The sequence below is a fragment of the Phalacrocorax aristotelis genome, chromosome 16, assembly GCF_949628215.1.
Source record: "Phalacrocorax aristotelis chromosome 16, bGulAri2.1, whole genome shotgun sequence".
NCBI lineage: Eukaryota > Metazoa > Chordata > Aves > Suliformes > Phalacrocoracidae > Phalacrocorax > Phalacrocorax aristotelis.
In genome coordinates, this window is record NC_134291.1 from 5,325,394 (window position 1) to 5,352,266 (window position 26,873).

Sequence of the window (26,873 nt, forward strand, 5' to 3'; positions counted from 1 at the left end):
TATCCATCTGGAGGCTGGGCTTAAATGCTGCCCGACGTTTAGTTGTGGCTTTCTACAGATTATGACAATAAAAGTAGTTCAAACTCTCCTACTGACTCTTCCCATTGCATTTGCTCATTACCTGACCAAGTATTTTCCATGATGTTCTGGGAATTGCATCTTCCAACCTTAATCAGGCTGTTAACCAAGACGTTCAGCAGCTTTCATAATTTCTGACTACCTTTGTGTTCAAATCAAGTTTGGACACTAAGCTGCTCGGTGCTATTCTAGCCTGTCTTGTGGATTGGAACTAGCACAGAAGCCGAGGGGGAGGGAAAGGGTGTGGCATTTACCAAATAGCCCAGTGATTAGTGTGGGAGAACCGTGGTCAAAAATGCTTCTCTGCCTTCAAAGATGGGAACTCGAAACCACATCTCCCGCCTCCTGTGGAAATAGTCCACTTCTTCCCTCGCACGGACATACACTTTAAAGCTGTCAAGTATTCTGAGTTACCTGGTCTGTTCAAAAGCCTCTCTTCTAATAAAAAGCCAAATGTTCATTATCATGGAATTTCACACTGCTTACCTCTCCCCTGCCTGTTTACAGAGTTTCCCAACAACGTCAGGAAGCCCAGCCACGCTCCTGCTCACTGCACCAGAGAAAAGTTATGAAGTCAGAAAAGGCATTTGCATGAGAAATGTCCACAACTTGTCACAACCCAGTAGTGGACTGGTGCCACGTGAGAAATTTGGGTCATATTCTTAACCACACAGTGGGATTTTAGAACACGTCTCTCACCAGGCCAGTCTCATCACAGAAGCACTTACCCGTGTGAAGAAAGGATCAAGCTGGCTTTAGGCTCCTAAATGCAGGAAAGGCCTTATACTTGAGAATCCAAAATGGACATGGCTCTGTACAGAATTAGTTTTTAAGGCATATTCGACCCCACTCCCTCTTCCAATGCATGTTTTAACAGGCAATGCAGGTAGATGCATGCTTGTCTCGTTAGCTCCTGTCCCGTGGCACGGCAGAAGACTGCAGCGCTCCTAACACAAGACTGGAATACTGCTCAGTTAGGCACTGCAACACAAACCTCCCTCTGTGCATCTAACTACAAATCACCAGGCTAATGGGAAAAAAAAGTTGCAACCTGAACTTTCAACAGATGTTCTAGAAGATTATAACCTTGCAATTAATAAGGTAAAGATGACCAGCGCATCAATTTCTTAATAAAAGATGCTTGTGAATTGGGAGGCACTATTACCACATGAGAAAAGCCGAGCCATTTACCATTCACGCCGGGCACACCTGCACCTACACCAACCAGGCATTACTTTCAGCCTAGGCAATATACTAATTATCCTGTTTATCTTTAATCAAAAAGTTGCAGCCTGCCAGCTCAGCAAGGTAATGCCCTGTTTTGTTTCTGTTTCCACCCTCAAGAAGGTAGACACTGTTCAATTTTAATGGCAGTATGGGGAGGACAAGGCGGCGCTCTGCATGTAGAATGATGGTGAAAATGATCCTCAGTCTCTGGGTTTGAGGGAGATTGGATTCTTGTATCTAAATCTATTTTTGGAGGCACACAATAAGAAGCAGTAGTAGCTCACCTGACAAGAAGAAAGTCAACTGCCTTTATTTGGCAAACAGCTTATGGGAAGAGATATCAGAGAATTTTAAAAAACAAAACAAAAAAAACCAGACAAACCAGAGTATGTCAAACCGAAGATTGAAACCCCTGGATCTCGGCATGTATTTACAGGGTACAGACTTTATGTCCACGCAGACTTCAGTTACATAAACTACAGGCACATGGAGTACCACAGTCAGAGCTACAGCTGCAGAAGTATGAGCACTGACACAGTGGTATCTGTGGGATCAAGGACAGCAAGATCACTTAGCCTGATCTACCACGCAAGACAGATTTTCAGGTCTTGCCACTTGAATTCTTGTTTGAATTACACCATCTCTTGCTAATGCAGCCACCCTTCGGTCTGTAGCTTTTAGTAAGGCTACTGAAGCCTAAACTTGAATTATTTCTTGGCTGTCAAGAAACTGCCTTAGTTGCATTACGAATTTACCAAACTTCTAACTGCAGAATCTCAAACATTTCTCATATAGGCTGACATACCTTATTAGCCAGCTTCTGTTCCCTATCTAATTAATTTAGCCTGATTGAGTTATCCTGAGAGATAATCTAAAGCTAGGTTGTTCTATCAGACCCTATGAAACGTTGGATGGAATTCGCAGATCCATAGGAATGCAGAAGCCAAAATAATACCAGCTGAAGGACGGAGCTCATTTGCAAAACAGAGAGTAATTCACATCCTGTTCCCTAACAACATCGGAGACAAGTGGACATCAGTTCCAGAGCAGTTTGGTGTTTTTCACCCTACTGCAAATTCACAGTTGATGGACTATAGAAAAAAATGAAACTCTGACTTGTATTAGTCACAGCTCTCACAAGGGGGTGGCACAAGAAAATACTAAGAGCACTCCCCCATTGTCACCTGTTTCTTATAAAAAGTAATGAAGGAGATGGCATAAGAACCAAATAGCCAAATTAAGTTGGCTGAGACTTTACTCTCAAAAAAAAAAAAAATTTAAAAAAAAATAATCTATGCTTGACCAGCACTTCCTACCTATGCATGATGGGTCTCTGCCAGAAGGACTGTTGCTATTATTAAAGTCTCCTCATTTGTTTTTCTAAAAGTTTGTATTACATTGCTTGTATCAGAAATAATACATTATTCAGCAGCAGTTTCGGAGGCTGTCCAGAGAATGGAACAATGCTGAAATTTCAACTAAGTTAGGAAGTAACACTAAGACCATTACGGCAGTGTCCCAGAAACCAATGTACAGACCGTACGTGCATGGCACGGGGCAAAGACAGATCTCTATTACCTCTCACTCATCCACTGAAGTCTCTCAGAAAACAGTAACTCAGATGCTGCTGCACCCAGCCACAGTCCCAGCGATGACCTAATCTCCCGCTCTTACAGGCCCCCCCCCCAACAAATCTTAGCAACACAGACCGCTATCTATGCTTGACAAGTACTGGCCAGATAATTCCCAACCACCCCCAACTACTCCAACACAAATCTCGTAAGGGCAGTTTCTACATTACCACTAAATTAGCTGTGCTAATTTAAACTGCCTTGGCCAAAAGAGCCAAGTTCTTTCCAGCTGTTTCTCTTTTATCCCTAGCTAGGTCAGGTAAAGAAAGCAGGATTTACACTGCACAAGGGCACCATAAGTTATGGCCTACCACTGACACCTGCTTCCTCCTCAAGAAAAAGGTGTTGCAGAAGTTCACGAAATCCACTTAAATAAGTTCCTCTGAGCATATCCTACACAAAGCAACATGCTATAGATCCCACAAAACTTCATCCCCTGAATTACCTTGGTGATCACAGGGAGTCACTGGAAATTCATTTGCTGTACGTCGCTATTTTCCTGTTTATTACTTGGGGAGTTACTTAGAACTTTAAGGTAAGAATAACCTTTCACTGGGGAACTTCTTACGAATGCAAGTTATACAGAACTATGTCCATGCTGTGTTGTATTTCCTCATTTTTGGACTGGCAGGTAGTTAGGACTGAAGCAGGCGCTGAACAATGTCTAGAAGAAATATGCCTGGACAGCCCTGACTCACATCTATAAGATCCTAAAGCCACAGCAACTTCTTTCACCGGCTAGAGTTACATGCCAATAATGCTATACAAAAGCATAGCAGTGCCAATGAACTAAGCAATAAAAGAGCATGGTTGTAAGCATTTTTGTCTGGAGAGAAAAACCTGATCACTTCTGCCCCACCTATGGAACCGCCTCAGGCCACAGCCAGAGCTGGAAACTGCTGTTGCCACCTCGTGAGCTCCTTGCCAACTGCTGAAGGATACACACTTCCAGCCGCTTCCCGTGAGCGGACAAGCACTGGTGCCTGGAAGAGCAGAGACTCTCAGCATGCTGAAGACATCCATTTACAACTCAGGATTCCTCCAGCAGGAAGCCTCCAGGAAGGAACAGAAATAATCTAATAAAATCAAGAGAGTGGAAGCTGTGCGTAAGAAGAGACAACCAGCTGACATGATGCACTTAACTGGGTTGCAAACCCATCTTCTCAAGAGCAGAGCATAAGATCTTTTCCTTGGAAATAGTATCAGTGGCCTGTTTTAGGAACAAAGCAAGATCTAAGTAGTATCACAGGACTGAACGGCTTTCCTTCAGCATGAGCAGAAGGCATTAAAATGACTTTCCCAGCATTTCTACAAGGATGTACAGCAATTTACCTGGGGACTCAACTTGTCTTTCTCACTAAACTGGCCACCAGTGATGCCTGACTTGAAGTTCTTGATTAACCAGCTCTCTTCTTTCTCCCCTCAAAAATGGGAGAATTTTTCCATGCCAAATGGAAGACATTTAACCAAAGACTTCACAGGAACTATTGCTTCCATTTTCAGCACCTAAGTAATACAAAGCGTGGAAAGCCAGAGGGAGAGAGCACTGCTGCAAACCCAGCAGCTGTGCAAATGCAGTCCAGGAATTCTGCTGTTAGAACGTTCCCTCAAACTCCACTTTCTTCACAGTTCACCCAAGCTACACCTCGAACCAGATCAGAAAGCAAAATACAATGGCCTACAAAACATCATCAAGGTATGCAAAAAATCAACGGCTTGAGATCAAAATACCTAAAACCCAAACACAAAACTCCAAATACTCAAAAGCTTTTTAATCCTGCTGTTTAATGTACTAGATATAACAACTTTAAAAAAAAAAAAAAAGCATTAACACATTAACAGTAACATCCGTAGTCAGTTGCCAGACCAGTCAGGGCTGGATCAAAATTCTGAGCTTGCCTTATGGATTAGATGAATGCAAGGCTGCAGTGACTACAGAGAATTCAGTGCATATCTCCTTTCATTAACACAGAACATGCACACACCTGGGCTGCCACCTGTAATCCCTTTATAAAAGGAAAAGCAGAATAAATGCACCTGGAGAACAGGCACCTGGATTGGCTGCTTTCAGCTCTTCCACAGGACTCAAGTGGTATTTGATGGCATTTATCCATGCTACCAGAAGCAACTGTTGCACATGTTGAGAAACCATCACACACTAGGGCAGTAAGACTGGACAAGCAGCAATATTTGCACAAAGTAGAGATTTACTGCTATGATAACACTGGACCCCAAAGCCAGGTCATGCACAAGTGGGAAACACATCAGGAAACTGGTCTTTGAAAAGAGACCAGAGAGAAAGAACCTGGATCCAGGCAAATGTAACAAAAAGGCCTGTGACTGAATGCATGGAAGCAGTGCCATGTTTTCTGGTGTAGATGAAAAATCATTCTCAGAGGAAATCTCCTCTCCCATCAGAACTCTAGCTCCACAATTGAGAGCAATGCACTTGTAAGTTTATCTGGAACAAACAGAAAGCTCAGCATTACTCAGAATCAAGGTGACACTTTCAGGCCAGCAAAATTAATTTTAGATCACACCTGTCCATTCAACTTAACTCTATTTTGCAGCTTTGAAACAAGAAAACTAATAGCAGCTGAAAAACCCTCAAATCAGCATCTGTACGAGTAACCTGACAGCTCTTTATGGAGTGGTAGAAGAAGCAGAACGGAGGAAGATGTTCTACCAAAACTGAAATGATGACCCACTGCAGGGATGCTGTTTTTAGAAAGAATTTCTTTTCAAGGAGAATTGAAGTTACTGGAATATTCATGTTATCCGCCATCAGCCCTGACCCTCTCAATCCGAGCAAGAAGTGAGGGAGACAGGGACAGCTCATGAAGCTCAGCAGTTAGTGGGTGAGACAGTGGGTACAGTCCTGGAGGGACCATTTCTTTTGGTAGTGCACGAAGTTTTTCACATGTTGGTGCTCATCCTGGACTGGCTGTTAGCTGGAGTAAGCTCCCCTTGGCTACCTTCCCTCGGAGGAGACTGCAACAAGACCAAAACACATCCTAGTTAGTGATGTGTAAATACCCTGCAGAGCGCTTCCTGAGAGACCAAATGAAGCACAGGTGAAGCACAGCAGGATAACAGCAGGGGGAACGCATACCCCCAACTCCTAAATAACGATGGCTTTGCAAAAGCTTTGTTTACAACTTCTATAGTTTCAGTTCACAAGAGCTGTTCCTAGAAAAGTCAAATCAGAGCTTTTAAGCTACTTTTATTTACTACATACAAGGTGCTGTTGGCCCCAGAAGTTGAATCCTATTGGGCATTTAGTTATCAGAGCAATCGATACACTATAGAACGTAACACATTGTGTGGCAGATGGCCTATCCTCCCTAAGTGCATTCTTTTGGAACTGCATCCTGGAAGGAATACTCCAAGCAATTAATGCATTTTTTTACTTACTCCACTAAAAAGATTACCTCAAACAATCTCTGCTTTGATAAGATAAAAGACGTGTATGAAGAATTAGTCAGAATGAATTAGTTAGAATGAACCCAAGCATATAAACTTCAAAGGACATTCTGTGTTGTACAAGCAGGTCAGTGTATTGGCTATAAACACTTGTTCCATATAGATTTAGTATTTACTATTGTAAGAATTTGTCCAATCACAAGCACAATAAATCCATTCCCCTCCAAAATCTTCAATTCACCAGCTTTTATAGTTTCAGTTAAAAAAAAAAAACAACAAACAAACAATTAAAAGTCCTAACACTGTCTCAAAGTCCACATTTAACATGCCCATACCTTGACATGTATCTGATTGCGCAGGACTGCAGCTCGCAGGATCATAGCTTTGGCACGTCGCTGAAACTCTTTGCCCATTAGTAAAGACTTCTCAAAAGTTGTGCTGCGCTGATCTACATCTCGAGCGTAAAGAATCTGTAACCAATACAGAGAACTGTAGTCAGGAGCTATGACAGGGTTCAACAGCAGGAAGCCCTCTTTGTGCAGGGAACAAAGCTAAGGTATCACGGAGTTCAAGTTTACACACAGCTGGATCAGCCCTACTGAAAATACCAGCCACAACAGGTGAATGCAACTTCAAAGTGTCCCAGGAATGGAGAGTTTCTGATCTCAGCGTGGCTGTTCAGTCTGTGGCTCAGATGCACTCACCTTACTGTGCGAGTCTATTCTGGCATTGATCAGTCCCTCCAGGATCAACTGAGTAAGTTCATCTTCCAGAGCAGCCACTGTGGTATTAAAAGCAGTGGCCATCTTGCGCATATCTGCCGACACATATGGGCTGAAGTACTAGGAAAAAGAAAATATTCAGTTGCCAAATGTACTCCCCACCCCCTGAAAAACCACGGGAAAAGCAATTACAAAGAGATGGCCATTCTTACTGTTCATCCGCCTCTCAGGATTACAGGAACAATTACCTGGATAAGGGCACGATTTCGAATCTGGGTATAAAGTGTCCTGACATGAGGTGCAAGGTACATATCCAGTAGCAGGTTGTCCTGTGCACAAAAACACATCAGAAGCTGAGAAGCAGCCAGGAAAAATATATTATTCCTATGTTCTGATATGTGTATGTACTTAAACCATACAGATATTACACTACAGCAAGACAATAAAATAAAACAAGAAATAATAAAAGAACTAGCAATATATTTTAAAAATTTATCATTTCTCCTCACCCGCTACTGCTGAACTACTCCCAGTTTCCATTCACTGCATCGGGAGACAGAGACACAGAATAGCTGAACTCTCTTAGCAGCTAACTTTTTAACAGTCACTGCTTCTCACAAAAGGTTAGGCAAAGGGAACTTTTAAGGTCTGTTCTGCACTGCTCCCCTGTAACTCACCTTCATCTCATCCAGCATCTTCAAGCACGAAGCATATTTAGATTCATAAAACTTGAAGATGATGTCACGAACCTGTGGCTCCAGCTCCAAAAACAATTTGAAGGAGCTACAGATAAAGATGGCAGTGATCAGACAGTGGAACCCACCACTTAAATACCCCACAACCCCACTGCTCCAAGTTGCAAGGTTACAAACTCTCACTATCATTTGAAGTTTCTACCAGTTTACTCTCTACAGACCAGACAGCCCATTTTCAGCAGGGCTGCGAGCCTGGAACACAGAGAGATGCAGCACAGCATCAGCTGCAGTGAAGGAAGGAAAGAGACTTTTGACAAACCAAACATTGGAAGTGTTTGCCCACACAAAACAAGAAAATGAGTGGGAATACGTCAAAATCAGGATTCACCACCACAAAACATAGGCCACATCTGTGCATGCACTGCAGTCTGTGCTGGCCAGCTTTGTGTTCCCTTTCGAAGCACAGCATGCCATTGGTAGGGTCGAGCATGCAACTGTCTCAGGAAAATAACCTATTGTAAGCATGGGAGATCTTTGGGACGCATGCTCTTTCTTAGCGCTCTCCCAATTCTCCATCACAGATGTCTGAACCTTGGGATCCCACCCTATGAATCAGCCAATAAAAAAAGTCAGGGTAACAACCCTTTTTCCACATCAATTTAAAATTAGTGCTCCCATACACTTAGCTGACAGGAATTCAGTATCGCTGTAATTCAATCTATAAATATCGACATAAATATCCACTTTCTTCCAAAGACTAGATCTCTTTAGCTTGTATATGTCACAGATGACGCTGCAAGTTGTATTAACAATTATTAAATTGTATTAATAAAATTGACATACACCAGAACAAGTGGTGGCAAATTATCTTACAGCTGCCTTCTGTAGGGCTCTATCCCTCTGATTTAATATCTGATATGGACTGCTGACAGAGACAGAAAACTGGGCTATGCTGGATTTGACCTGGGTTGGAAACTTCTGTTATGCTGTGAAAATTCCAGATGTGATTAACCACTGTGTTTTAGAAACACCACTTAATGCTAAAGCCAAAGTAAGGCTCAGTGATTCTTTCTCTCCTGTATGAGAAAGCTAATACTCCTGCCAGCATCTGCTCTCAACCAAAGTCCCATGTCCCAGAAGATGCCCAGTACATACAAACTCCTCTCAAGGCATCGCTTACCTGCTGGAGATAACATTTCGTTGCAGTTCCTGACGGTCAAAGGTAGCAAGGGCACAGAGACCACCATACACAGCCACATTGCTAGGAGATAACAGCTAGAGAGAGAGAGAGTGCTGTCATTGACTGCTAAAATGGCAGAAGGTCAGAATTAAGTATTCTACCCAGGCCTTTCCTTCTTGCAGTGACAACATTAGTCCTTGTCAAATGCAGTGGAACCACTCGGCACGCTCTCAGGCATTCACCCAGAGCCTGAGGAGTGATTGTCCACTGCTAAGGGAGCAGAAACCAATTCCAACAGCCAGTCTTTTGATTGCACTACACAGATACAAAAAAAATCTCACAGGTAATTCCTATGTGATCTAGAGTAGAACATTTAGAGAACCCAAGAACAGAGCCTTTTTTTAAACAAACAAAGAACCCCAAACCCCACAAAAAAAAAACGCGGTTCACAGCGCCACCAAACTATACGGGAGTGCTGTGAGAGTAAGTACAGTATCTGAATTTTACAACCTAATACTTAGAAGAATTTCATCCCCTCCAAGACCTGCACACAGTTCCCCTCTTGGTCCTCACCTCAGGGAAGTCACAGTGATCAAACGATGCCAACAAGAAGCACTTTGCTGCCTGTTTGTACTTCCGAGCAGCTAGTTCGGCCAAGCCTAGAAACCAGAAAAAGTTAGTCCTTTGTTTATGATAGTATACAAATTAGGAGAAATTGCAAAATCTGGGGAGTAGGACAGGCCCCCACATGGTTGCTACTGCCTTCACTGTTGGAGTGAAATGGGACTCTCAGACAGTATCTAGCATCCTTTGAACTGTGTTGACTCACACTAGCATCCCCTCTGAAGAAACTTAGGGAGAAGAAAGGAATGGCAAAACCAAGTCAGCAGTTCCAGCTCATAAGCTTTATTAAATTTTGCATTTCTGCTGAGAAAACACAAAGCCTGTCAAATCTGAGAGAAAAAATAAACCACGCACTGTTGTCAAAGAGCCCTACAGACAGCTAACAGGAAGAAAGACAGGCAGACAATAAAGGAAGCTGAAAGGTTCACTCACCTGCTGCACATTTCAGTTTGGTGAGAATCGCTTGTGTCTGGCTGTCTCTTTCTCCTCTTTGCTAAAGGATAAGAAAAAGCAGTAGTGAGCAAGCAGTATGAAAACCCTTTTGATTACAACTGTCCTTAGAATATTTCATCCTAATAATTAACTTGCAACTCAAAACAGCAAGACAACATCATCTTATTTGTCTTGGGAAATATGGCAAGAACTGAGGATGGGAAGTCTCTCTGTTTTTACCATGAATCAGATTTCCTACACACATATCATGGGAGAAAAGAAAGAATGAATCTCAAAAGAAATGGTATAGCAGCCAAGGAGGCTGGATCAGAGGAAGAACAGATGGTAAGATGAAGGGTGTAAGTCATAAAGGGGGAAAGGAAGAAATCATTTTATGGATTTTGGAGACAGAAAACAAAGGGAAAACCCATGCAAGTTAAAAAGCAGGACCTTACTTCTGCAATTTCCGGTGTAGACTCAGCCTTGCTTACATAGCTCAGAACATGAGACCAATTCTGGAGGTAGACACTGACCTGTAAAGAGCCAGAAATAGTATAGAATAGGCATGGATAAATGGTGTTACTTAGATAAGCAGCATCATTGCAGACTCAAGAGGTGTAACCAGAGCAAAGTACAGCAGACATCAGAAAGACACCAAGTAACATTTCCTGCAAACTGTCCTACCTTGATGACATTGAGACACATGTTGATAACATGTTTAGCACTGGTACAGTAATCACGGGCTCGCGAGTAACACTTGAGAGCGTTGCTGAGGTCCCCACAATCAAGGTAATGATCACCTAAGTCATCGTGGCCTCTCCTGGAGCACAGGAATTAAAATACCAATGCACCATGTGCTCAGAAAGGGACACAGTCAGTTTGTTCCAAACAAGCAACTCAACACACTGACCTAAGGCACCAAACATAGCTGACATCCTGTGTTAGGTGCCTGGAGGAGCAAAATGCTCTTCCTTGCTCCAGCAAAGCCTTCTGCATCTCACCTGATACTCTCCTTGATGGAGTTCCCTTTGTAATTTTTCAGATCTGTGTCGAGTTTCTCCAGTTTAAGAAGAGCTTTTTTGCGCGTAGCTTCAACCCAAGCTGTGTCAAGAGGAGGGGGTTCAATTCCACTATCAGGAACAGCATCAGGTGTATTCTGCAGTTCTCTGAAAGGAAAGAGTTTGAATGGGGCTATTATGCTGCAAACTTTTCAAAACAGAGATCTGCTAAGTACCTGGCACTGTTGCCATAACAAACAGTAGTGTATACACAAAATAGACCAAAAAGGAAACGAGGATGGTGGGAAAAAGACTGCTAAGATTTCCAGTGAAAACAGTAACATAAGCATCACAGATGTTTACAAATTCTTCTCAAAGTTCTCCTGATGACCTTTTGCACATATTTTATTAATAAGCAAGTCATTGCTAATTTTGAAGAAACAACCTGCTCTATAAATTCATCGAAAACAAGTTAGTAACAGCACTGCAATGAATTATTACATCCTATGACAGTATTTAATGACCGTAAAGAGTCATTGAATCTAGTCACACATCTCTATATGGGACAGAGTGTGCAAATGTTTATGAGCTATCTCCCCAGCTATACTGCAATGGGTTGATAGCAAAGCTGCACTGTACAGATACTACCCAGCTTCTATTTCCATCCAGCTCAGATCAACGTATCACCTTGCCCTGAACTCACTTTCCAGTATTTTAAACAGAAAAACACATTCTGAGTTTTTGGGGGGTTTTGTTTGTTTGCTTTTTACCAACAGTCCTTTGCCCATGTAAGAAAGCAATGAACATACTGTCACACATACATGGTAAAGACTCCCAGAGCAAAACAGACAAGAAATCAACAAATACGCATAGCAACAAAAATAATTTAAAGGCAAGAAGTGTGAATGGATAAGTGAAGTACCAAAGGCTACCCTTAACAGCAAACCTGTTGGGGGGGGGGAACCAAAACAAGACAAGGCAAAGAGTTAGATAAGGTTTTAATTTATGAACACAAGAGCATCTAGAAGAGGCTTCATCTCCACAATCTACCTAAGGAAAGACAACTTTGTTCATTAATATTTTTTGAAGCAGTTGCAAGGACTAAACTCTCCTCAATATTCACCCGCAGCTTTTTGAAATACTAAGACTTCAGAATGAGATAACATCTTCTGTGTCTAATCTTTTAAAAAAGCAGGAGACCTTAGGCCTGCACACATACATTTCACTGCTGTCAAATTCTAAGGCCAAAGACGATTTGCCTAAGGAACAGGCTAGTATTACATGCAAAGTCCCCCATTATGGCACATTGGTCTTCACTCAGTCAAAAAAGCTCCCCAGGTTCCCAAACCCCTTAGTACCTGGTGGCCTCAGACAACTTTCTGTGGATTTCTTCGTACACATCAACATTGAAAGTTCTCTGGACAAATGACAGTGCCATCTTGAGAGCTTCCACCCGCAACTGTGGGCAGTGATCAGCAATAAATTGCAGCCGCTCAATTCGCATCAGGCCACTGTAGCTGGATGCATACTGCTCCAAATCCTGCAAACAAAACCTGGTCTTAGAAGGCAAAGACAGCAACACTAAATCAGGCTACTCCACTGTGACCTGCACAGGTTGTCCTGCAGTCCTGACCCCTTCATGGAGAGCAACATGACTCAGACAAACAAAAAATCAGGTAGGATTATTCCATCTTTGCTTTCTTCAAATGTTAGCCATTTTCTCGGAAATACGCCATACAACAAAATTTACCTTTTTTAATGTCAGTTGTGATGCTGTCCATTAAGGCTTATCAGCTCACCCACTTCAAGCATCAGTTATATCACCTGTTAATAATTTTGTCAAGATTCCATCATTTGAGCTGAAGTTTCCTAAACCAGAGGACCAGTCCAGATGCAGTCTTTCCTTGGAAAATAATTTCCATATGACAATTTGCATTCCTTCTGCTCATACTAATTTCTTAAAATATCTCCTCTGAGAACAAATAGGGCCTCTCACCCTTGAGGAAGGATCTGAGGTTTAAATTCTGAACACTTAACAGACTTTAAGCCTTGGGATGTGGGGAGAAGAGGAGCACAAAACATCTAGTAAAGATATGATATGGCATTGCAGGGAGATTTCCCAAAGACAGAAGTACACATGCAAACAACCATCGCACAACATTCAGGGAAAAGTCAGGCATTCAGGCAGTAGGAAACACTAGATTCAGGTTGCCTGTCCGCACTTCATATGCATCCTGTGTCATGCCCGACTCCCTCACCCTGGGATGTCTAAATTAAGATACCACTATAAATGTCATGGCAGCATTTTCTAACATAACTGTTGCCTGATTCAGTGCAAGAATGGTCTTGCTCCGAGTCTGAAATAGGACTGTGTGCACTGAAAATTTGTATGTAGGATTCCTGCTTTATTTGCTACAGAACTTGAAAAACATAAAAGCGGGAGCATTCTTTCTTCCAAAGTTTCATGCCCAACAGTGCACAATACTCGTGAAATCACTGAGTAATTTCACTTTACGCCTCAGCTCTTTGAATGTCAAAGGGGAATTACAGTCCTTCACATCAGTTACAGTGAAAATAAAATCATTAATATTTTGCAGAACGCTTAGATGCTACAGTAATAACAAAGGTCACAACATAACTGCTTCATCACTCTAGCTTCAGAACAGAATTGAAATGCCATGAAATCAAACAAGGTATCAGGTCATAGGCTGGAAAAAAACAAAAGCAACCAAAAAAACCACAAAAACACACAAAAAACAGCACCACCAAAAACAGAGGACTGTGCAGTAAACTGTGAATAACCATGTGACAACTGTTATAAGGCACAGGGACAAGAGGAACAAATTAAAGCTTCAGAGGTTATGTGAGATTCAAAGCTTCCTAACTGAATGCTTTAGTCTGCAATTTTAATGTTGCTTTATCTCTTTCCAGTTAATATTTTTGTTCTCTTCCATAACACCCATCCTTCACTGTTACAGAGCTAATGCATAAGAATTGGCCAAAATCTTAAACTATTAACTAAAAATTGAAGAAAGTGATATAAGCAAATACAGCCTTTTATAACTCTACAGCTCTGTGGGTTTTAGTCTCCAGAGGATCAAACAATGAAAGAATTCTGTCCTAATCATACAGTTAAAGCACCTGAGCCTTGCTTCTCAAAGAACAAGCTTCAAGATAAAACGATGTCTCTGCAAGGAACCAGAGATGTACTAAACTATTTCAGAATGGAAACTGTGTCAAACAGGCAGCACGCAGCAAGTCACAAAACAGCAACTCCTCCTTCACCTCAGAAGGCGCAGCAGAGGTCAACATGTGATGAGCTACAGAAGAGGTCACTGCTATTCTTACCCCACCTTGCTTTGAAGAGTATCTATTAATCTCTAAATAACAATTTGACAAGGAGTAAAATGAGGGAGTTTTTGAAAAGCCTTAAAGGAAGAGGCCATGCCCAAGGAATGTAACCCACTAGCCCTCAACCAACACGTACCAGAGTGGGGTTCTCCACCACATAGTTGATATCAGGTGCATTTTGCTGATCTTCTTGTGGATCTACGTCAATCTGCATGGGCTCTACTGCACCCTAGAAGAGCAAAATGAGGTCAGAAGTAGCTTATTACATTTGAGCAGGAAACAACTATGTGACTCGATCTATAAGGACTTGCTTAAATACACATTAAATTTAAAAAACTAAAAAACACCCCTCAGCCTTTAGACATGTTTAGGACTTTTCTCTAGTGACAGCACTACTCAGCATGACGCTTTGTCTAAAACAAGCAGCACTAAGGCTCCGCATTCACACAGAGCGTTTAATTTTGTTCAGTAGATTACCAAGCAAGAAAGTGAAGGGGTCAGTAAATCTGGTTCTACAAAGTATCTCAGACACGGATGATAAATTCCAAATGACGTTCCATTTCTCTCCCTTGAGCAAGAGCAGGCATTAAAACTCAGCTCAAGATGCTCCAAAAGTCAAAAAGTACCCAAAAAAACTCACCAGAACCTTTCAAAGCTGCTTTAATGCTTAAAAGCAATATTTCAGGGGGGAAAGACAACTGTTACACTTTTTAAAAGTATTAAAAAATTTAAAGAACAGAATCGCAGAATCCCAGGCTGGAAGGGACCTCAGGGATCATCTAGTCCAACCTTTCTGGGAAGAGCACAGTCTAGACCAGATGGCCCACCACCCTGTCCAGACAACTCTTGAAGGTGTCCAATGGGCCGAGTCAACCCCTTCCCTGGGGAGATTATTCCAATGATGACTGGCCTCACTGTGAAAAATTTTCCTCTGGCATCCAGTCGGAATCTCCCCAAGAGCAACTTGTGTCCATCCCCCCTTGTCCTCTCCATGTGACTCCATGTAAAAAGGGAGTCTCCAGCTTCTTTGTAGCTCCCCCTTTAAGTACTGGTACATCTTTGTAGCTACCCCTTAAGTACTGGTATAATTCCACAGTTTCTAACAAACACTGGGGTAAAATTTATCTGCACTGCAAAACTTTACCATCACTGCAACTATCCCACTCTAGTTACCCAAGTCCAACTGCCCAGCTAGATTCTCTTTCACAGGACCAACAGAATTATATTCTCCTAGTGTACCTGGCACTGCTCTGAACCACAAGAGGAACGACACCAGTACAGTGACCTCAGTACAACAGCATCAATACAATACCTGCATGTGTTCCCATTTAAGACCGATTTACTCTGCAGTCCCACAAACAAAAGTGGTACGCTATCACGAAATTCTTTTCCTTCTCCTAGTCAAACGTGTGCTGAACATCCCCCACAGGTATTACCCGTTTCAACTCAGGAAACCAAGCTGAATGTGTTCTTATAAAATGCTGAATATGTGCAGATATTACCATTTACCTGATTTGGAGTAAATTGCATGAGTGGACCATAGAAAGCTCCACCAACACCAAATTATTTCCATGTTTTTTATTGATTTTGCTGTCTGTTCAGAAACCAAAGACAGAGAGGGGCTTGGGTTCAGTTGGTGTTTTTTTTTTTGTGAGGAGGAATAAGGCAGATCCAGATTTCCTAACTCTAGGAAATTGATGCATCTTGTATTCACCCACAGCCTGTTTATTCCTTCACAGACTGGTATGTACCAAGCTTGCACATATTTCAATGCTGATGTGAAACCTCCCAAAATCAGAAGTAAAAGCAAGTAAAACATATAAAAGGTTGTTTCCTAGTTTGTTGTTCTCTGCGCAAAGGAATGGGAGGCAGGATGTGAAGGAGAGTTTGTTTGTCCAGGTCACCAATCACGAAAACCACGCATAAAACCATTTAAGTCACCATATGTTGAGACCGTTACTTTTTCCATTTTTGTCTACCTTATCTCTTTTCTTATATCATAAGTACTAAGTATCAGGGTTGCTTTTTTTAGGCTGCTTTTGCCTGCCATAGTAAAAAAACCTGATACAATTCCTTTGAAATCAGCATTACAGAAACTAACTGTAACTCCAGCTGGCGGAACAGAATGATTTGTGTCCTGCTATATCGGTAGGCCTTACTCTGCGCTTCTCTCTCAACTCCCAGACAAGGAAAAACACAAAAAGTGGGCTGGAAGCCCCACTCGGACTTGCGAACTTGGGCATTTTCAAGCTAACTCTTTATTTTGGAACGAAGATGCAAGGTTTACTTAAGAACAACTCACAAAGTAAATAAAATAAGGCTCACTCCCCGAGATTTTCTGAGCCCAGAAGGGCACCCTGTTGGAAGGTACCTCATACTGCATCAAACAAGCTGACAAGCTGGCACCCAAGCTGAAGTCTCCTGCTGTACTCGGGAGGAAGAGGCGTGACCTACTGCTGGAAGGGGTGCAGTACAGGTCTGTCACTGACGAAGAAGCTGAGCTATCCCTCATCCTGTCCTGACTTTCCGCACCCCCGTGCCCTGACAGAGAACTTGCTGGCTGCTAAAGGCAAGAGACGGTTAACTCGCAGAGGGTCGCCCTGCGCGGCTACTGGCGGCCCAGGCTCGGTACACCGACCCGCTCGGGGCTCCCGCAGCTTGCCCCCTGCGCTGTTGGCTCTCGGTTCCTCCTCATCCACCACCTCACTGCACCCTCCTCTGCCCCCCAAACCCTGCCTACGGCACGTACGGGGCGAGCACCGCATGAAGGGCCGCTGCGGCGGCGGGGAGCGCTCGGCCGGGCCCCGCTCCTGGCCAGCGGCGGCGGAAAACGCACAGACGGACCCGGCGGCAGGACGAACGAGGACCCGGGGCCGGCGAGGACGGCTGCCCTTCCCGCCAGGAAGCCGCGGGAGCGGAGGAGTTAGGCCGCACAGCCCGGAGGCCGCGGCAGGACTGGGCCGCGCTACCCAGCACCGCGCGGAAGGGAGGGAGGGAGGGAGGGAGGGAGGGAGGGAGGCGGCGGGAGGAGCAGCAGGCCCCGGTGGGGCGGTGCTGCCGCTGGCGGCGGGAGGCAGCTGCCCCGTACCTGCAAGTTAAAGACCTGGACGGGCAGCGGCATCCTTCCCCTCACAGCCACCACTTCCGGCTGACCTCCCCGCCTCTCCCTCCGGCTCGCCTTCCACTTCCGGGTCGCAGCGGCGCTGCCAGACCCCATCCAACAGGTGAAGCCCTTAAAGGGGCCGCGGCCCGTCTCGCCTCTCCCGCCGGTACACCGGGCGGCGGCGCGGGCGGGGCGGGGCGCGACTCTCATCGCCCGCGGGGCCCGGCCGGGGCAGCCTACCCCCCTCCCCTCCGCGGGTGCCCGGGCGCTCCCCTCCGTCGGGAGCTATCGCCGCCTGCCCGGAACGCGGCGGGACGGAGGAGGGGGGCGGCGGCGACCGGCCGGGGTCCCGGGGGGCCATGAGGCGTCCGCGCAGCGCGGCGGGGTCCCGCGGGGCTGCAGCATGAGCGGTTCCTGCCTGGGGCTCCGCAAGGCCTGCTTCCTGCTGTCCCTCAGCGCCGCCGCCCTCCTCCTCCTCCTCCTGCCGCGGGGGCAGCCCCCCGCCGCGCCCCGCCGCCGCCCGCCGCCCGCCGCCGCTGCCACCGGGCCTGGCGGGACCCCCCCGCCGCGGCGGGCGGGCTCCGGGGGGACTGGGCCGGGGGCTGGGGGTCGAGGCCTCGCTGGCAGCCCCCAGCCTGCGCGGAAGGGCCGGCCCGGGCCGGGGCCGGCCGGGGGCTCGGGCAGGGAGAGCCTGGAGCTGAAGGACATCTTCATCGCGGTGAAGACCACGAGGAAGTACCACAAGAGCCGGCTGGACTTGCTCCTCCAAACCTGGATCTCCCAGGCGAGAGGACAGGTGAGGCCTCGCCGGCGGGCAGGGACATGTGGCCGGGAGCCTTCTCCCGCCGTGCCTTCTCTCAGAGTTTCTCCTCGCATGTGTTAAAAACATCTTTCCTTGCAAGGCCAAGGAAGGTCGTCTTATCCGAGTAGCTCCCCTGAACCTGCCTCCCAAAGAGCTCGCTGTTGATTAAGCTGGTTACATGCAGTCCAGGATCGGAAGCAGATCCCGAGACCAAGCAGAAATAGTTTGCTGGCTTTTGTGCAACTGTGGAAAATACTACGTGAGAGTGAAAGATCCCTAGTGCTGATGTATCTAAGCCAATATTTTGGACTAAGTGGTTCAGCAACTTAGGTTTTTTCCATAGAGCAACATAGAATTTATTCACTTCTTGGGGAATTTCAGTATATTCAAGCATATTAATACAATTTTGCCCGGCAGCTGGGACAAGACAGTGTTACTGCCTGGCACTTGCCAGTACCCTGACTTTCATTCTTCCCTTTTAGCTTGCTTAACAGCTGTGGGTGACTCCTAGCTACAGAGTGGCTCCAGGGGGAGGTACTACCAAAAAAGACAGTCATTCCTATCTGGTAATTGGTTGTCTGAACCCTTAGATGAGGAGAGTAAAACCTTGGATGCTTTACTGAAATGAGTTTACTGGTTTGCAATGCAAAAACTTATCAAAGAAGGCAAGGGCTGAAGCTGCTGGGGTTCTCCCTGCTCCCATGAAATAAACTAATAAGACAGAATGTTCAAAATTCTGACTGCAACTAAGCAAAGTTGAAATTTAGTTTCTCAAATTCTTAAATGTGGACACACCTTTCTCCCAACCCATTTTTGTCTCCCACAGACCTTCATATTCACAGACTGGGAGGATCGGGAGCTACGCCTGAAAGCAGGTAAGCTGTGGCGCATAGGTGCACGCTGTCTGGTACAACTGAGTTTTCTTCCTGTCATACTTTCCCTAGAAGTCCTTATTTCATGCTGTACGACCAATTAGGAAAGTTGAGGTGGAGAAAATGGAGAAAACTTCTCCTTTCACAGGAGAATGTGCTACTTGCCACCTGGACAAGATGCCTGGAACTTCCTGAATACTGGGTTCACCCACTTCCTTCCTGTTAGTAAGCTTAAGTCTATCTGGACCAGAGTTACATTAGGTATTTCCTTTGCACACAGTCTTATGGCACTATTTATATACCTTGCACTCACACGTTTTTATGTACTCTACAGCTTGCATGCCATACGCATAACCCAAGAGCCCTGCCTGTCCTGCAGTTTAGTCTCCATGTGTGCACCATATGCACTTCAGACATACAGCACTACTGCCAAATGTGCACTTCTTTTGCAGTCTTTCTTGGACTACACATGTTTCTCAAACCTGAAAGGGCTGATCTTTATTTTTCTAGGGGATCATATGATCAACACCAACTGTTCTGCTGTCCATACCCGGCAAGCTCTCTGCTGCAAGATGTCTGTGGAATATGATAAATTCCTGGAATCTGGGCAAAAGTAGGTGAAACACGTTGTTCTGATTGACTTTGTTTCTTCCAGTTCTGTGTTCACAGGAAACCTGAGTAACCTCCTCTGCTCCAGTAAGGAATGCGGTATTAGCTAAAATGTGGTGACGAGCATAGGGAAGGGAGCACAGCATGAAGTAATGTTTGTAAACAAGCATCATCTAAAAGACAGAAAGGACGATAATCTAAAAGGGGTTACTAATCTCAGCCTCTTTCCAGAATTAGGATCTGGGATGCTTTCAGCTTCCAAATTCTGTAATTTGGGACAATGGGAAATGCTTTCTGCTCTAAGACCTAGCTGTAAACCTATAACTCCTTTCTTTGTCACTGCTTTGCAGTAACTTTCTTACTTTGTTTTGTTTGAAGATGGTTTTGCCATGTGGACGATGACAACTATGTGAACCCTCGGACTCTCTTGCGTCTTTTATCTGCCTTCTCACACAGCCAGGATGTCTATGTGGGGCGACCGAGTCTGGACCATCCCATCGAAGCAGCTGACCATGTCCAAAGTGATGGATCAGTAAGCAAACTTTGCAGTTAGTCTGAGAGACAGCCTGACCTTCTAAGCTTTTAAAAGCCTTCATAGGATTCCCCCTTAAAACCAAGCGATGTAATCTGCACACAATGAACCTGGCACTGGTCATTTTCAGAGGCAGGGTGCTGGGTTAAATGAACCTTTGATCTGACCTCAAATGCATGTGTAAAATAGAGTTTGTCTCCTGGGTGGATGTCCGTTTCTCTTCCTTTACTCATGTATGTTGGTGATGTCCCTCAGGCTGAGGTGAGTAGGGCCTCTCCCCACCTTGTCTCTGTCTTTTCCTTTAGTGGTTCTAGGAGGAGTGTTCCTTGTTTTCGGGGTTTGGGTTGAGGTTTGGGTTTTTTTGTTTAGTTTGAGAGCAGTATCACATTGTCATCATCTTGAACCAACCTCAGGTGAGTGACAAAGGCTCTCTGGGTATATAAGGCACTTCCAATACTGAGCGGTTACTATGTTTCCAGGAAGAGGAAGCAAACATGTCTCAGTCAGAAGGTACATGTGCTGAAGGACAGGTCCTCACCCGGTTGCCTGTACTGACAGGCCTAAAGATAAATCAATCCACTGGGCAAGAGGTTCGTTACAAAGCAGCTTGTTAGGCAAAACTCTGCACAACAAAGGTCTCCCTGGACATGGAGCTAAGTGGCTAATGGACCACCTTCGATTTCCTCAGGAATGCTGAGCTGGCTGTGCCCCTTGGCTAGAATGGCCAGGGGACAGGCGGAATTGGGTAGGAGCGGGACTATAGTTTCCCATTTCATGTATGCTACCTCAGTTGTGCTAACTTGATGGTTCCCTTGCTGTCAGTTCTGGGATAGAGTTTCCTTTGAGAGAACAGCTAGCAGAGCTTTCGGCAGCCTAAAGAAATAGGAATTAATCTGTAGACTTGTTCTGACTCAAGTGCAGTATGTGATGTCCAGTAGAACCTCAAGTTCCCTCCCCTGCCCAGCCAATTGGAAAAAGCTGATTATCAGTAACTACTGTGTGTTTTTCTTGTTGCTCTTCAGAAGACAACCGTGAAATTCTGGTTTGCCACAGGTGGAGCAGGATTCTGTATCAGCAGAGGTCTTGCCCTCAAGATGAGTCCCTGGGCCAGGTAAATGCTGTTCCTAGCTGAGCTCCGTCAATATGTGTTTGGTAGGCTTTAAAGCATATTTCATCTTGTCTCCTATCCTCTGTCTCACAGCCTAGGCAATTTCATCAGTACCGCAGAAAGAGTGCGTCTTCCCGACGACTGCACTATTGGCTACATCATTGAAGGGCTGCTGGAGGTAAAGCTGCTGCACAGCCCGTTGTTCCATTCCCATCTGGAAAATCTGCAGAGACTACAAGGCGAGTCTGTGCTGCAGCAGGTAGGGCTAAGCCTCATGTCCTGTTCTTACAATTACACCTCAATCTGATCAGAAAGAATATTCTTTCTTAGAGTAGACTTAGCACTCTTCAGCAGAGAAGGATGCCTACAGACTCGCTTAGAGCTGCGTCCTGTCCAGTTCCTTCATTTAGGTACAAAGCATACTTTCACCCTAGCCAGTTAGGTCATGCAGCTGTTCCCTCCTTTGGGGACACATTCTGCTACACTGAGCCTAAATATGGTGTTCCCCATCTCAGATATGGTGTTCCCTATCTCCATCTGAACTCTGACTTTCCATGAGTCACAGAAGCAGCAAGTGTAGAAGGAGGCAATATTTAGTTTGCTTGCCATGTAAGAAAGTATTTCTGGTTTTGCCCAACAAAGTTTCAGTCTTAATTCATTCTGTTCAGAAAGGCTAGTGTCGCAGCTATAGCAAGTACCGCTTCAATAACTAAGACATTGTTAAATGTTTGATCATTTGTAAGGATAACTTGTCTGAAAGTCAAGAAACCTAATCAGTGTTTCTTAGGAAAAATCAAGTATTGTTTTTAATTGCTGGGATACCTTTTTACTCACGGGCAGTAGGTGGAGCCATAAGGCTATCCAGAAGCTCTGTCTGCCTTGTACTGTTTGGCACCATGAAAAAATGAGAGTGTGGTTTTTTTGCCCCTACAAACTGCTTGGTTATATTTTCCTGGCAATTGCATTAGGCAGCAGAAATGTGCACTTGGGGCCAAATTCCAGCGTGATGTAATCTCCTTCATGCTAGTGAATTTAACTGTAGACTGAATACAGCCTTTCTTCGGTGATCATTGTTTCCCTGAGACTGTAACAGCCAACCCACAATCCAGGAAATCTACAGTTAGAAAGAAAATGTAAGTCATCTTGTACCTGGCATCTGAAAATTTCTTCCACACAAGCACTGCATTAAGAATAGCACTGAATCGGAGTTCCAGAGACCTAAACTTTTTTGCCAGGTTTGTCACATGGTAGTCCTTTGCATGCCATTTAACATCCAAATGTTTCTATTATCCCTCTGTGCTAGGACACTACTATTGCAGACTTCAGGCAATGTCTGGTGAGGATGAACATTTGTTATTTAGGCATTAGCAGGATTAATGTCCTTACACAGCTTACAGTTGTAACTCATCCTTCGGGACAATGCAACGCTCAGCTCCTTTGTTTCTTCTCCCCCATTGCCTTTAGATGAGCGGTGGTCCATTTGGTAGCTACCATTCAGTGCCAGTATTGCTGTATCCACTGTTCAGATCAGACAGGATCCTTGGAGTTGTCATACCTCATTAATAATCCACTCTGGTTTTCTGTGTTAGTGTTACAATTTTTGCAAATATTTATTTGCTTTTACAGGTAACCCTAAGTTACGGGGACCCTGAGAACAAACACAATGTTGTGAGTGTGGGAGGAGTATTTGGCCTTCAGCAAGATCCAACCCGGTGAGTGTCCGCTTCCAAAGCAAGATCTCCCTGCCTTGTTCATGTTTACCAACTGTAAGGTGATCAAACCCACTAATGGGGTTATTTTTCTCATGTTTCTGTGCCAAAGGCAGGTAGACCCACCCTCTCTGCTCTATTAGACTGCTGCACATCAATGCTAGTATGTTCCTTGTATGGAGAATTCCAATCTAATTTTTTTTTTCTTCATAGATTTAAATCTGTCCATTGTCTGCTCTATCCTGACACTATCTGGTGCCCCGCTAAGAAGATGTCATAATTCTTGACACCTGTATCTTACCTAGTTTGCATAAGACAGGAGCTGTGGTGGACTTCTTGGGGGTTTATTTTTATTTTCTTCTTCCTCTGGGAGACAACCAGAGGTATCTACAAAGGAGGTAGAGGGACTCTACTTACAAAAGGAATAAGGTGTGGTTTGTCCAGCTGCAGCCTGGGACATTCCAAGAAGAATCCTTGTTCTTTTGTCCAGTGGCTCTTCGTATAATGACTACAGTCATATGTGTACAAGTCACTTTACATTTTTATCTGATGTCACATGAATCTGTGCTTGGACACATCCTAGGCAAATGCTGTACTTGGAATGATAGCATTCTTACTACTGCTAGGGGATTTCAGAGGCCATCGTCTTGAAGCTGGAGTGCTATAGCAGACTGTAGTCCCCATGGTGACAAGAGAGGGGAAGTTCTCATTCGTCTTGCTTGGGAATCAGAATTATTTAAGAGCTTCTGTGGCCTCCCATATCTAAACTCTACCTGTGGGCCGGAACAGGGTCCACTTATAAACACCAGAAATCCTGGAATCGCTAGGCAAAACAAGGCAGAAATCCTTTGTCATCGGAAAACCCTGTGCAAGGGTAAGCTTACTCAGGACTGGATAAGAGTTGCTTACAGTGCACATTCTCCCCTGTAGCCCATGTGTACCTCCCATGGAGGTGATTGTCAGACTTGGCTCTCTTACTAGCTGAACTGCAGTGGTGGTTGGTTACGATGGTGGTCGGCCAGGTCCAAAACTATTCCCTTGATATTTGATACTGAAGAAATATTTGCCAGACTAGATGGTAATCATTTCTCCTGCTTTGCCCACAGCAGGTTGTATGAGCCAGAGCATGCTCACTGGCTGATGAAACATGCCCGGCTTCTGAAGTTGTGCTGTATCTTTTGCTGTCTGTGAGGGAGGAGGAATGCTAGATAGCTGTAGCGCCCCGAGGAAGTTTTTGATGGTATCATTTGAGGACCCTTAACTGTATGACTGTGGTTACTCCACTTCAGCTTCTTCAGATAATCGTTGGATTACCTTAAGGTCTAGATCAGTGTTTTTATTTTTACTCTACTACTTAATGTTTCAGTAAATGGTTCATGCAATCACTAAAAGGAGACTGCACACTCGCACAAAGGCAGAAGCTCAATGCTGGTGCAGTATCACCTACTGCTGCTTTTTAAATAAAGTAAGCTTAGTTTTGAAAGTAGAAGAAATGAGGTCTTATGTTTGTTTGGTCTTTTTTCTGTTCAAATGGAATGGGTTCCATTCCACTGCTTTTCTGTTAGCCCAAACTTTGGCCATGTGCATCTCTACCTGACATAAAGAACAGCATTAAAAAAAAGGACTTTGCAAAACCACTGTTAACTCTCACAAACTCTTAAAAAAATACTTACCTGTTTAGTGCTAGAGTCTGAGGCTGAATTAAGGGGAGAATAATAGAATGACATTGTATAACCTGGAACTATGACTAACAGCTCAAATGCAGACCTAGCAAAAGTTTCAGATTTCCAAACAGCTGTGCTGAGCTGTATTGTGGACTTCAGCTAGTTGCTTAACTTCCTGCCGTTTGTAAAGTGCTATAATGTAGGCAAATGCCTGCAGTGTATTCAAGTATTAAACTTAGCAGAGGTGTCAGCCTCCTGAAATAAACTGTTCGCTGCACTCTATTTTTAACACAAACCTTTCAGCATTTACCTGGGTACATTGTCCTCTCTGCATGATTTTAGTTAATTCCACTGAGGAGCAAACAAGCTGACTGCTACTTGCTACAGTCCTGCAGCTCATTCTTATATTTCTCCTTTCCTTCATGTCTACTAAGGTGGCCGTGAGGTATGGGAATAAGAATGCTGCAGGGAATCAGATCAGAGCCCAGCTAGCACCGTGGCTGTTCCACAACAGGTACACCTGTTACGCTGGCAGCCTGTTACAGAAAACAGAGGAGGACATGCGGAACAGTAGGTTGTGGTATGTTCTGCCTCTTTATTAGGTCTTCTGCTTACTAGTACTGAGGCTTCCTTTGGTTTAATGATTTGTCATTAATAGCTCTGGAAATTCCTTGTATCTATTGTTTGGGGTTTTTTTTAAACACTTGTTAGGCTCTGTTTTCAACCTCCTGTAGCAGAAAGCTGTGAAACTTCATGACCTTTTGGTGAGATTTTGTCTTCAAACACTGATTCTGAACTCTTCTGTTGGAGCTTTTATTCCTCTTCCACTGGTAGCAGCCTCTTGTAAGATATCACAGGCAGCATGGACCAGGTAGTGATTATGTGGCAAACTGCAGTTCAAAAATGACACTTCATATGGATGGCAGCAAAACTGAGTAGTAGAAGTTTCACACTGTAGTCGCTGGTCACCCTAAACTAGGGTTACTAAGTCACCAAAGAGGCAGCGTACTCTAAGCTGGTAGGGTGTTTGTTAGGCTGAAAAAGGACCACATTCTCCTGCGTGGTGATACTGAACTGTTGAATGTGTTCAAGCTTCTTATAAGGTTTCTTGTGTTGACAATACAGTAGGCTGTGTGGATATATCAGGATGCAGCTTTTTAATCAAACTACTGTCTCATATGTAAAGCGATTCTACAAAATAAATATTTAAATATGTCAGAAGCTGTGCCTTGTCATGTTTCTTGAAATGTTCTCTACACCAAAAAGGGAACCTAAACCCTGTAATCCAGAAACCTGCAGCCTCCTGTGAGGCTGTTGTGATGCCAAATGGCCAAAAACCTTGTGACTTGAATGTGCAGAGGAACAAATATGGATGAGAAGAATCCTTGTAGAGGATTATTAACAAAGTAAAAGAATTGAAGTAAGGAACAAGCCGAGTGTTGTAAACTTTTCTCAGCGCCTTCGTGTTTTGTGTCTGCACTTACTAGATATGCCACAGTAGCGCTTAAATTTAAGAGTCCTCAGAAAGCAACACATGAATTGGGTAGTTTTACAAACAGAGCTGTTAATAGGGTGCATAATTGTGCTGCTCCACCATGACACAATGGCAGCTCTGCAAATCTGGAGTTGGGCCTGCCATGCTGCCTGTCACTGGAAGTTAGCTGTGGTGCAGCAGCTTATCTATAACCTCTTAACTATCTCTAGCCTGTTCCTCTGTTACACCTTCCAGCATGTTGCTGCTGTCACACGCGTGCTGCATGAGAAATCACACGTGCCAGGGTCCTCAGGCCGGCAGAGCCCGCGTACGTGCGGCCGATTTTTCTAGGCAATGACTATTAGACCAGGGCTGCCGCCAAGCCTCATCACCACCTGCAAGTGGGCAGAGAAGGCAGGTCTCTTCATCACCTGGCAAAAAGCCTGTTTTTCTGTGGGGTCTCACTGCGATTCTTCGGTGAGAAGCAGAGCCAAGAAAACTCACCCCTGCCTGCCTCTCGCCGGGCGACCCCCGAAATGGCTCCTCGCCGCGCCCCCTCGGGGGAGCCGGGGGCTGCCCTCCCTGCCGGTGCCCCGGCGAGCGGCGGCCCAGCGCCCCCGGTAGCGCCTGGAGCCCCCG

General features: G+C 44.7%; 2 protein-coding genes across 3 annotated transcripts; one reads left to right on the forward strand and one right to left on the reverse strand.

Annotated features, from left to right (window-relative positions):
* Nucleotides 1–1,585: 1,585 nt before the first annotated feature.
* Nucleotides 1,586–17,674, reverse strand: GPS1 (G protein pathway suppressor 1). Of its 2 annotated transcripts, none has more exons than XM_075111509.1 (14): nucleotides 17,450–17,674; nucleotides 14,498–14,590; nucleotides 12,369–12,550; nucleotides 11,014–11,178; nucleotides 10,697–10,832; nucleotides 10,468–10,545; nucleotides 10,013–10,073; nucleotides 9,530–9,615; nucleotides 8,957–9,051; nucleotides 7,759–7,864; nucleotides 7,330–7,410; nucleotides 7,064–7,201; nucleotides 6,695–6,829; nucleotides 1,586–5,927 (listed from the first exon to the last, which is right to left on the reverse strand). In XM_075111509.1, exons 1-14 carry the CDS (start codon nucleotides 17,672–17,674, stop codon nucleotides 5,853–5,855), a joined length of 1,656 nt encoding a protein of 551 aa, XP_074967610.1. In that variant the 3' UTR covers nucleotides 1,586–5,852. The 2 variants fall into 2 exon arrangements, with proteins under 2 accessions (XP_074967610.1, XP_074967611.1); XM_075111510.1 differs by having other exon boundaries at nucleotides 17,111–17,525.
* A 136-nt stretch (nucleotides 17,675–17,810) lies between these two features.
* Nucleotides 17,811–25,981, forward strand: RFNG (RFNG O-fucosylpeptide 3-beta-N-acetylglucosaminyltransferase). Its single transcript, XM_075111512.1, has 8 exons — nucleotides 17,811–18,260; nucleotides 19,093–19,141; nucleotides 19,649–19,751; nucleotides 20,126–20,279; nucleotides 21,302–21,390; nucleotides 21,481–21,646; nucleotides 23,014–23,099; nucleotides 23,310–25,981. Exons 1-8 carry the CDS (start codon nucleotides 17,868–17,870, stop codon nucleotides 23,374–23,376), a joined length of 1,107 nt encoding a protein of 368 aa, XP_074967613.1. The 5' UTR covers nucleotides 17,811–17,867; the 3' UTR covers nucleotides 23,377–25,981.
* Nucleotides 25,982–26,873: the final 892 nt, after the last annotated feature.

What these genes read in the sequence shown, in the direction of transcription:
- RFNG (XM_075111512.1), top strand. Translation starts at nt 17,868, where the DNA reads ATGAGCGGTTCCTGCCTGGGGCTCCGCAAGGCCTGCTTCCTGCTGTCC. An exon ending in ATGTCCAAAGTGATGGATCA is followed by an intron (nt 20,280 to 21,301) that starts GTAAGCAAACTT and finishes GTTGCTCTTCAG; the next exon opens with AAGACAACCGTGAAATTCTG. An exon ending in CTTCAGCAAGATCCAACCCG is followed by an intron (nt 23,100 to 23,309) that starts GTGAGTGTCCGC and finishes TTTTCTTCATAG; the next exon opens with ATTTAAATCTGTCCATTGTC.
- GPS1 (XM_075111509.1), bottom strand. Translation starts at nt 17,674, where the DNA reads ATGAGAGTCGCGCCCCGCCCCGCCCGCGCCGCCGCCCGGTGTACCGGC. An exon ending in ATCACTGTGACTTCCCTGAG is followed by an intron (nt 9,052 to 9,529) that starts GTGAGGACCAAG and finishes CTCTCTCTCTAG; the next exon opens with CTGTTATCTCCTAGCAATGT. An exon ending in GCAATCAGATACATGTCAAG is followed by an intron (nt 5,928 to 6,694) that starts GTATGGGCATGT and finishes GTCTTGTTGCAG; the next exon opens with TCTCCTCCGAGGGAAGGTAG.